The 12513-nt window shown below is 33.8% G+C and overlaps 1 protein-coding gene across 2 annotated transcripts in view; it reads left to right on the forward strand.

Annotated features, from left to right (window-relative positions):
- LOC120766782 (homeobox protein homothorax) overlaps positions 1–12513 on the forward strand; it is a 320231-nt gene that overhangs the window by 70119 nt on the left and 237599 nt on the right. For both annotated transcript variants that reach the window (XM_040092474.1, XM_040092476.1), the window contains exon 6: positions 9271–9456. In XM_040092474.1, coding sequence (XP_039948408.1) covers positions 9271–9456 — 186 coding nt within the window. The remainder of the gene's footprint in view (positions 1–9270; positions 9457–12513) is intronic.

Here is a 12513-nt window from a genome sequence, read left to right on the forward strand (position 1 = left end):
CACACGACTTTTTTCAGCTACTAATTTCTACTAAAGAGCTAATTGTTAGTTTTCCTAATTTGCTACAAGCATTTTAATGGGGGTGTTCTATTTTTATACCATTTCGAGTGACCCTGAAAATTTTTTTGTATACACACTGTAGAAGAGAAAAAAATGCAAAACAGCTTGAAAATTCAAAATTAATGAGTGTTGCTTAAAAATTAATTAAGCAAATGCTTAGCCAACCATAACTCGGACAAAACTTCAGCGTCAGCGCCTGGTCACTACAAACATAAGTACAATAATATCATTACGTCAATAAAATGTGCGCCATAAAATTCGCTACAGTGGCCGCGGCGTTCTTGAGCGCGCAACGCGGCTTGACTGTGTCTACAAGCTGCCACAACAACGCCGTCTTTCTTTTTCATGTTAATGATTTCGTTTTTGTTTTTGTTATTTTCCACTGTCCACTCGGCGCGCAGTGTCTTGTGATTTTCGTTAAGAATTAAGTGAGAAATTATGCAAATGCATTTTATTAGTACGAAAGTAAATATGGTAAATGCTTAGTATGGTAAAATTACAATAAATTCCAACTTAGCGGCAAATAAATATATTACTCACCTTGTGGCCAGACTTTGCCTACGCTTTGGCGCTGACCCTTGGCCATTAAGGTAAAATGCATGCTTATAACTAGGCGTAGCTTTTAAGCATTCGCATCAGTTGTTATGCGGCGCAACATGTTGCTTATCAACATTTTCATATTGCCGCCTCACATGATCATCCGCTGCAGCAGCATTTAGTGTTTTGAATGTTTTTTTGTCTGTCTTCTTACGTTTTTATCGCTTTCCAGCTGAACTTGATCCCTCTACTCGCCAAAGAAAAAAATAAAAATACAAAGGCTTAAATAAGTGTAGAAGAAAAACGAAAACGAATTGTTGAAAATCAATGATCGCATACAAATGAATCGCGTAGTTTGTCTCTCTGCCGTGTTCCAGTTGGGTTTTTTGGTTAATTCGTATTTGTTGTATTTGTTCAGGTAAATGCGATTGTCTGCTGCGGTTGCTATATATTATTGTTGTCTGCTGTTCGATTTATGCATTGCCTATACATACATACAAACCTACATATGTGTCTGTTTTGGTTTCAATTTCAATTCGACTTTCAAGTTTGCTCTGAAACTGTGCTGCTGCTGCAACCGTTGTTGCTGTTGCTGTTGTAAATGTTTTTTCCACTTTGTTTTGGAAACATGGTATATTTATATTGTGTTGTTTTTGTGTTTCAGAGTGGTATTTTTTTCGGTTAGCGTCAGTTTTTGTTGTCACATTTTTGGCCTAAAACTGATTCGGGATTTGGGTTGTTTTTTCAATTGCTTGCCGCATTGCCGGCTTGCATTGCTTGCTGACACACTGACTTAAGCCACACTCGTTATAAGCGTAGTGATGATAAACTGGTTTTCGCTTTGTTTCAAGTCGTGTTGTTAAAAATACGTTTAATAGGCATAGTAATAGTCAAAATTATAAAATAAAATTAAGTTTTATTTCTTATAGCACAGTACTACTGATTAATTTTTTATACTAATTACACTCTGCTTATCGAAACACACAACAGCTGTGTTATTTGCGTATACATTACTGATTTACTGAGCTGAATTGGTAGTTTCGCAGTTATATTCAACATGAATGCTAATAACCTTTTAATATATAACTGTATTCACTTATTCAGCACAGCTGAATTGCATTTTTTGCTGTTATATGCAACATAAATGCTAGTCACCTTTTAATATATAACTGTATTTACATATTCAGCTCAGCTGAATTGCGCTGAATCCAAATTCTACACGTATTTTTAAAAGGTTTTGCTAGTCAATTGTTAATTACACATTTCTTGCGTTGCTTATCTTAGTTACTGATATCAATTACAAGCATAGCTATGTTTACGGCTTGTTTTCTCAAGCTAATGCTGCTGAATTACGCACCACGCACCCTCGCATCATGCGAACGTCGATTCATTTTGAGTAATGCAATAAAACGGTGAAATTAGTTTTGCACAACTTTTATTTGCTTTGAATGCATATTGTGCAAACTCAACAGCGCTTGCGTAAAAACGCAATTGCGTGAACATACGTTGCAATCGTTCTTAATTACTGCGACTTTCATTGTCGCACTTACAAACAAAACTTTTCCTCTTTTGTTAGTGAAAGCCATACGTTAAATATGTAGGTTGTTGCACGCTTGATGCAAAAAGTTAATGAACTGTTGATAAGTTGGCATTAGCGTTGCCTTTTGACAAATGAGTGTTATTAGCGTTGGTTGCTAGAAGCCGCGGTGTCACCTAGTTTTCACTACTCAATTGGCGTTACTTTTTCTGGTGAGTTTCTCTAGCCGCTTTTAAGCCATGATCTCAATATTATTTTCAAATAAAAAAACATAATTTTTAATAAATATTTTATACAATTTAAATCATATTTCTATTCACTGCCAAGCTTTGTTGTATTCCACTACATATTTCGACTTGCCTACAACAAATTTGGAAACATTTATGCATCAATTCGCCATACAACCATCCGCCGATACGTCGATCCACCCATGCATGCACATGTCCATTTAGTGAACTCAACCAACAACTGGCTAACCCACCTCCCAGCCGGTCTTGGTTCCAATACGATTTGTTCATATCCAACCGGTAATATGTGTGCTGTCTCAGTGCACATATTTGTATGTGTACATATGTTTATATATTTGTATTTATATATGCCGTTGCATATGTATCATTTTGTACGAATGCATGCAACCCAGTGTGACCAGTGATCTTTATCGCATCCCACGACAGGTTTTTGTTTTGTCATTTGTCACTCACTCGCTGCGGCGCTTTGTGGCTCAGAGCTGCCTGAGAAGAGCGTTTTAACGAAAAGAAATAAAAATAAATAAGATAAAAATAAAATAAAAATAACAACAGAAACAGTAACAGTAACAGAAACAGAACAGTAACAGAAACTTAAATTATAACATTTTTGGTAGAATTAAAATTTTTTCTATGTATTTAAATATGATCTAATAGATGTCGTTAATAACAAACGACAAATCACTTACAAATTAAATACAGATTATTTTTTTTAATAAATTAAAAAAAAAAAGTGTTCACATCTTTTTAGTCGCAACAAGTGCGCTTTTTCGGCATATTTGTACGCCTCTTGAAGCCTGCCAGCCCACAGCTTCATTATTGCAATATCTTTCTACATTTGTCAGCTTGTGGCAACATCTGCCCTATTGACAAACTGTCTTTACGTTCCCTAGTATATTTTTTGTAGATTTTTTTTTAAATATTTTGCTATTTGCTTCGCTTGAAAACCTGTTCCCCGGCTCAAACACCCAGGCACAGTAGTCTGGCAATGCGCTAAAAAGGGTCTCAGTGCCGCAGTGACGCCACACGGTCCACACGTACATCCGTTTGCAATTGCAGCAGCATAAACAGTCAGCTACACGCCTAACTGGTAACCCACTCTGAGTTTGCGCTGTACACGCGCTCTACTTATACTCCAACAATTAACTATATTTCTGGTTGTTCACTTGCTTTTTTCCAATAATAACAATAATAGTAAGCGTTTAAGGCTTGCTGCGAGTTTTTTATTTTATTTATTTATATATTTTTTTATACACTTGACTGCCAGCTAGCTCGCTTAATAATCAAGCGACTTGAAGTTACTTGTCGTCATTTAGATATCTGCGAGAGGAAATCGAAAATTACTACAAAAAGATTTGCATCTGCATTTAGCAGATACAACTAGCAGACAAGCAGCATGCAAAGTGAATCTATATACATATTTATATATATGTATAAACATATATACATTATGTAATTTGAAATGCGAAGTTCAGGCACTATTCTTAAGTAGTTTTAGCTTGCGTGACAGGCGCTTTTGTTTTTCATGTGTTATAACAATGTATATGTGTATCTAAGAGATAGCCGACTTACCTCTTCTTGTTTTAACAATCAATGTGGCAAGCTGGTGCTTTGCTTTTGTAGCCAGCGCGCTGCGGACTTGGTCACATGCAAACTCATACTACAAGCTGCCCATACATATTTACAAGTCTGTATGTATCTACGTACGTATGTATGTATTGATCGTATACATGTATTAAATATGTAAATTTTGTACCTTTTCCTACGCCACTCATTTTAGTCAAAACTTGTTGCTTAACGACACAATGAATGATTAAAAAATTATGTATGCGTTACTTTTCAAGATTGTCGATGCTGATAAATGCATTAAAATGAGAAGAACAATTAATGGCAAGATCAAATGGAATGTGTTTTGGGGACAGAAGAGTGGCTAGCTGAGTGCTGAGTGCTTGGCTGCGTTATTGTTATATGGAGCGCTGGGAAAGAATACATGCATTTGTAAGGCATTTGATGAGCGTAAAAAAAGTTTAAAGAAAAATAAATTTTTTTAATATTTTATTCTTCAATTTAGAATATTTTGTTTGAATGCTGAAATAATATATGTCATTGACTTTTATAATTATGTAAACAAAATCAACTTACTATTTCAAAAATATTTTATTATCTTCATTACATATTTTACATATAATGTTTGATTAGAAATACGAAAAGACTTTTTCGACTACCCAATCTATTATATTGTTAGTAAGGAAGAATATTCATAATTTTTTTATTTTTCTCATTACAATTTATTTTTTTTTGCCGAATTGTGTTGTAGAATGTACTACATATTGTAAAAAAATATAAAAAAAATTATAAAAAATATAAAAAAATTAAATTTTGCCTAAAAAAATTTTAATATTAAAAAAATATTTGAAAAAATAAAATAAAAAAAATATAAAATTATGGTACTCTTTTCATTATACTTATAAAACTCACCAAAAACTAAAGTTCTTACTTCGAAGATTAAATTTATTAGAAAGCATTTGCGAATTTCATACAATAACACATACTGGAGCCACACGTTTCATCCACCGTTGCCAAAGCCACTTTAACACAAAGGCTAAATTTGAAAAGCTCGCGTATACCTGCGCCACTAAAATTGTGTTCTTTGCCACCACCGACAAGCAATTCCGCGACCAACCAACAAATGTTGGGCGAGAAGAAGATGGCTGGCTGCATGGCTGATACAACAAAAGACTTACTGCCGGCAAATCGCATGCAAATTAGCTTTTGTGTGTATCCATGTGCAAAAATAGCACAACAAAAATCATATGAGAGGACTGCGTATAAAATGAAGGGCGCAAAAAATAGCGCGTAAAACCTGAAATACGCTTAAATGGCGGGCGACTGTATTAAAAAAAGTAGAAAATTAAAAAGAAAATCACACACACACACACACAAATACACAAACGCACAACACACCAAAGGTTGTGGCACCCTTTCAATAGTATGCAAAAACACACATAAACGCACAACAACAAAGTTCATGCGGAATAAAACCAATTTATCTTCTCCACTACTCGCATCTGCAGCAAAGCACTCGTGTGGCTAACTAAACCGCCAGCTGAAATGCAAAAATCGCATAAATATGCAGAAAAGGCGAATTGCTCGCGGGCACACATACCAAATATGCATACCTATACATATATTAACCTACAAAGTTTGCGCACTAAAGTACGCGCAGCTGTGACGCATGCGCAGTAACAACAACGCGGCAGTCTGGCATAGCGCTTGCACTTGTGGATGCAAGGCAGCGCATTAGCCGAAAGCTTTGAGCGATTTAAATGTTTTATTAACCTTTTTTAGCGTGCATATGTGTGCACAAGTGAGCACGATGAACAGCAGCGATAAGGAAATGAGCGCGATGCGCGTTGCTGTAATGCAAATTAGAGTGCAACGCGCGAGTATGCGGTGAGTTGGGCAAGTGTAGCGCCAAAAAAGCGATGAGTAAATGTTGCGCTATGCAATAATTAAGTTGAAATCTTACTAAAAATTGCAAATAATTATTGTTTGTCAAACTAAACTGTTTTTTTTTTTGACGTGGCACGTGCATTACCATTGATATTTTTATTGCCTATTGAAAGTTCGCAGACATTTTCATATTTTGTGTAAAATACTTTTTCTTAGTTTTACATTACGCTCCCATGCTCCACCTCTTTCTTTCCAAAACCTTCAAAATTCCTCTGCTCTGCCGCTATTTGCTCATTTACATATTTCGTGGCACAGTTTAACTGCGCACAAAAGCAGTCAAACTAGTTTCTTGCAGCATTGGCATCTTCAAGTTGTAGCCAAAAAAAAAAAATCAAAGAAATAAAATCAACTTACCTGCTGTTCATGGTCTTCTGGCAGCTATTGCTTGCACACACTAATGTGAGCGTTATTGAAAGCACTATTATATATAGTTTTCTATGTAAATATTGTACTTTAGCAGTTGTTATGCATAATATTACGTCAATTTCAAAAATTAATTGTTTGCCACAAATTGTTGCAAATAAATGTTGCAAGTTGCATTTGCCAAAAATCGTATCTAGAGTTGTTTCATACTCGGCCTTACGTAATTATATATTAATCACAAAAATTATTTTCTTGCAACAAACTGTTGCATGTGAATGTTAAATGTTGCATTTCATCCAAAGTTCCCAAACACTTCGTCCGTTGTTTTATTAAACTCTACCAGGCACAACGTGCCACCTCTTTATTGAAACTCTTTGCCTTCTTGTAGTATTTATGTACATACATATATACATACATACATACATACATACATATATTATGTATAATAAGTTGACCAGCTTGTCGCTTGGATGCGCTAGCGTTTGCCTTGTCATTTCGTGCGACTTCCAAAGGGACTGCAAGAATGCGTCTCAGAAATTCCTCAGCGCAGACGTTGACGCTTTTTTTCGTCAAAATACACACATCACACTTGTTGCCGCCACTGCCGCCTCCGTGTGTTGCAGCTAGCTGGTAGTATTGATGCACTTGTGTTTATAGAAGCGCTGGTGGTGTGACAGATAACATGCGTACAAATCAATTTCGTGCCAGCCGACGCTTCGCTGTCGTCTTCGACATTTGTTTGTTGTTGGCGTTGCAATGCCATCATAAAACGTCAACATGCGCATAACAATAATCGTTATAATAATTACAATAACAATAACAGCAATGATAACAATACCAGGCAACGGCGAGTGAACTCACAAATAATTATTGCAATTCCACCAGACATTTTCAGTGAAATATTTTTGTTTTCGCTTTTGCTTGCCGCATTGTTGTTGGCGTTCGTTGCGCACGCGCTTGTAAATATATTTACAATTGATATGCATTTACATACATACATATATATATTTTATGGCGCGATCTTTGCTTGATGCGCAGTTGCGATAATTACTACACCAGCCGCAGCGGTAGTAACAAAAATAACACTTACAATAACAATAACAATGATCATAAACATAATAATTGTTTGATTAATCTGTCAGTGTTGAGGTTGACAGTTGAATTTCGTTCGTTGCAAGTGTTGCATTTTGGTGTGTGCTTATGTGGCATGCACTTGCTGCATGCATGTTCAGTGTGTATGCGCTTTGCTGTTGAGGGAATATCGGCGCAGCTATTAATTGCGCGAAAAATGCTGCTTGCAACGAGCGCATATTTTATGATGAATGAATGTGTGAACGATGCGCTGAATGGGTAATTAAAATATATTTGCATATTCGCTTGGAAGCGTCTATTAATTTGTTGCATGAAAATGTAAAATAAAACTGATTTGCTCCAAAAAAAAAGTTATAAAAGTGTATGAGTAATTACTTGCATTCTTCTTTCTGGGCTTATATTATTTTATGATATGTATTTGTATTTTTATGTAATATATTATATAAGCTTAATACGTTTTGCATAAAAGTGATTTATTAAGAAAGTTTCATGTAAATTGACAAAAAAAATTAAACCAGAGCATACTTCACAGAAAAAAGGAAATGGCTTTGAAAATCACATCATAATAAAATTCTAGGGAGTTAAAAAAAAAAATGTTACAAAAATAAAAAAAAATTATAAAAAATAAAAAAAATTATTAAAAATTAAAAAAATTAAATAATTAATTAAAAAAAATAAAGTAAAGAAAATAGGGAATAAAAAGCACAATACTACAACAAACGAAACTAAAAAGCAATTATTATAAAAATTAAATTATTTAATTAAAAAAAAAAAATTAAAAATTTTGTTTTTGATTTAAATTTTTTAATTTAAATTTTTATTTTAAATAAATGTTTTAATTAATTAATTTAATAAAAAAAATGTTTGTATACACTTTTTTATGTATTTTTAATTAATTGATTTAATTTTAATTTAATCAATTAAAAATTATTTTTGTCAAAATTTCATTTAAATAAATAATTGCATTTTTGGGAATTAAAAAAAAAAGAAAACAAAATAGTTTTATTTAAATAAAAAAAATGTTAAAAAAATTTTGTTCTTGAATATTTTATTAAAAAAAATTCATTAAAGCTTATATAATCGTTTTGATCTGCCGCTACCACGCGCTCACTTGGTTATTGCTTTCCAATGAAAATTTCTTAACAAGCGAGCAACGCGTCAAGCTAGCGAGCTCTGCTATGACGAATCGAAGACAGCTATATTTAATGTAAGCGTACAATTATTAACAAATTTTATAAATAACAGTTAGAGCAATTTAAATAAAAAAGCCATTACTCTTTTCTCTTACGAGATTATGCTATTAGACACTCAGTGAGTTAGTAAATTATATTTAATTACAAAATATATAAACGCTTCAATTAAGGAAAAGCAATATGTGTTATAACATATGCCTTTTGCAGTTTAGTGTAATATATGGCTTATTAAACGGCTGTAATTTGCATTAGAAACCTTTAAATTAAATTTAATTTAGCATATTTACTCACTTTAATACATCACTTTCTATGCAAAATAATTATTGTATTATTAACTATTTAGAATTTATAACAGACAAGTGAAAAACACGACGCTTAGCAATTTATTGCGCCACAAATCAAAAAAAAAATGTTGAAACCCAGCAAGTAAAACGTACGAAATTCTACAAAATTTATCAGAGCATTTTACCCACCAATCAATACCCAAACAATTGTTTAGTATTTTTTTAATTATTGACATTTGTTTAAATAGCAAGCGAAAGACATTGCATAAAAATTCTAAATATTTAAAAATATTTTAATTGTATAAAGTATCGAGCATAGTTTGTAAATTTTTGAAAACCATTTTGCAATCACAACTCATGAACTATTTTTCTCTCTTTTTCTTTCTCTTCTTCTCTCTCTCTCTCTACCGCTCTTTTTCTTCGTGTTCTCTGTTATGCCATTGCAGGTGCATGAATTATGCGATAATTTCTGTCATCGATATATCTCATGTTTAAAGGGTAAAATGCCAATAGATTTAGTGATTGACGAACGGGACACCACCAAACCACCAGAAGTAGGTTCAGCTAATGGTGAAGGAAGAAGTAATGCCGACTCGACATCGCACACCGATGGAGCTAGTACACCAGACGTTGTGAGTACCCCCTTCGCGGGAGCACATGGTCCTATATTGGCGAGCTACAATGCGGTGGTGCACCCATGTTCGTAGTACGATAACGACCTTCTTGCAAAAACGAAGCGGGTGCTCACAATGCCCTGGGATTAAAATAAATTAAATTAAATTAATTTCAAAAAAATAAGCAAAAAACCAGAAAGATAATAATTACACTAAAAAGCAAGCAAATAAAAACAGTTCCGTACTAATTAAATTTAAAATGAAAACGAATAATGCCAAAAAAAAATTGCAAAACTTCGAAAAAGCATAAGAAAAATTCGAACGAGCTCAAACCAAGCCACAAACAAATTTGTAAATTAATAAAACTAGAACTCGTTCAAAACAAGAGCCAATAGCACAAATGAGACCCACACCGCTACAACAATGACAACAAACAAATTCGCAAATTCAAAAGGCGTTACGCACACGTATAGCAACAAAGAAAAATGGCAATGGGCAGCCTACAAAGCTGACAAAAACCAAAAAATCGCTCAAAAACCGAAAAAAGCACAAGTAAAACACGAACAATAAACGAACAAACGAACGCACGCATGCACACAAACTAGCCGCCAAGCGCCACAGCAGCAGCAACAACAGCAAGTGAGCAACATTTCAACGCAGCAACACGCTACCACTGGTGGATAAATGTCCCGGGCAGCCAAATGCAAGCGAACATTTTTATTTGTGTAAAAATCAAACGAAAATGGACAGCAATGAGCGGCAATTTTTATCGCGAAAATTGCAGCATTGCCAGGCGCGATTTTATTTGCACACAAAACAGCAGGCAATGCAGCAAAAATAATTACAATCAAAAGCTGCCAGTTGCACATTGCAATGAAAATCATTTGCTGCTGTTGCTGACGCAGACGCAAATGCAGCTGCTGCGTCGCCACCACTGTCACAGCCATTTTTCATTGTCACTATACGTGGGTGCAACACCGCTGCGGCAACAAAGCGTACAAAAACCACACACCAAACAACAACAACAATTGACAAACAATAAAAACCATAGCAAAAGTAAAAGGCAAAGAACAGTGAATTTGTTTGTTGGCAGCCAGCATAGTATGAAGTGTTGCAACATTGTTGCTAGCAACATATGTAAGTGTAGTATGCATAAGTTTGTTGCAAGCCGCAATGTTGCAGTGTTTCGCAACTCTGCTGGTGTGCGGTGAGAACAATTGAAATTGTGTAAATAGCACATAAGAAATTTTTGCGTTACAATAACAACAATGGATTACTAATCCAGTCGCATAATAAGCATTGTTTTTGTTCATTGTTTTTTGCAAACAAACCTATTGTAAAAATTATTTCATAACTACAAAGCAACAAACAACAACAACTAAACAAAAATACAAATTTGTAAAAAGTTTTCCAATAATAACAAAACTAAAGGTTACCATTAAAAAGGAAGAAGAAGAAGAAAGCAATTTTTAACACAAAAGTACCACAACTTAAAAAAAGTAACGAAAAAAAGAAACGAAATATTTAATTTTGCATTCAAAACAACCAATGCCAGGGTTTTTGAACTAAATAAAAAGTTTTGAAATGAAGCCAGTGCGCAAACGCAAGAAAATAGCTCCAATGAGCATTTGTTTGAAGCGCATTGAAGAACATGGAATTGTGAGAAAAAGTACTTCGTTTTTGCAAGAGGCCCATATAGCTCGCCAATATATATTTAAATATATTTATATATATATGTATATATAAGCTAATATATATATACATATTATTCTATATTAATACAAAAACTATATATATTTATATATATATACCAACAACCATAAATACATACTTATATATATTTACCTTATATATTAAATTTTATTTCAACTAATCCTAAAGATTTAAACTAAATTATTTACTTATGGTATATACACTTATGTATGTATGTAGTTAACTACTTACCGAGAACCTACCGCCCATTATAGCATTCAAGCGCCCGCAATTTTGCCAAACCGAACGGTGGTCTATGCCACAAATAACGGTATACGCATAGTCCTGACAGTAACCAATTTTGTATTACTGTTTGGAGCGCCGTTTATGCCGTTTATGTCGTTATGTGGTTATTAATTATTATGTTTTCGATGACTAGAAAAATTCTAAACAAATTAGTCGAGAAAAAAATATTTTATTTTTTTTAATATTTTCTGTACATAGTTAAAGCGCGCGCACCCCAAACGACAATATTCAACTTTACATATTAAACTTTTTGTTTTTTTTTTGTTTTTGGTTTAAAAATTAATTTGTACTGAAAACTGGCGCATCTTTAATGCTTTTGTTGCCCTCTCACTGTCTTAAAAACTGTGTATCCCAAAAAATGCAACCCAGGATTCAACGAACCAACAACAACTGCAACAACATTTCACACCATTGGAGCAGACATATGCGAGCTATCACATTAAAAACGAAGCGGATTTTTAGTAAAATGCTGCAGTAAGGTGGAGCAGTGAGATCTGTTGCAAATGAAATATATTTATTTCGACTATTTGAAATTCAACCAACCAAAAGTAGGCGCTTTCATGCTCCAAGCTTCAGAGTATTTGAACGGTTTAATGACGCAATAGAAGCTTTAAGAGAAAATAGAAATTTTTTGCGCGCACGACGAACTGTAACGAGCGCTTGCCGAGCTGTTGGCGTGTGTGCCTGAGCACTTTCGTGGTTAAGGGTTCAAAGTGCAACATAAAGCTTAGTTTGCAGTTGCAAAGCGAGTTTCATCTTTATGTACATATGTGTGATGTGCTAACATTTTTACATAATGTGAGCGGTAGCGCATATTTCTTACAACAACTCTTACATAATATTCAAAAACAAAAACACTCAATTTCACTCATTACTACTACAAATACTACTATAACTACTACAGCACTACTACAGCAACTGCTGTACGAAACAGATATACGTAATAACTGCTAATGACTGAGAACATAAGTAACTAATTGAAAGTAGGAGTATATACAAAAGCAAATAACTGCAAAAAATAATAATAATATATATTTAAATGTATATAAATATATATACATATATATATATATATGT

This window comes from Bactrocera tryoni, chromosome 1 (genome assembly GCF_016617805.1).
Source record: "Bactrocera tryoni isolate S06 chromosome 1, CSIRO_BtryS06_freeze2, whole genome shotgun sequence".
Classification (NCBI taxonomy): Eukaryota; Metazoa; Arthropoda; class Insecta; order Diptera; family Tephritidae; genus Bactrocera; species Bactrocera tryoni.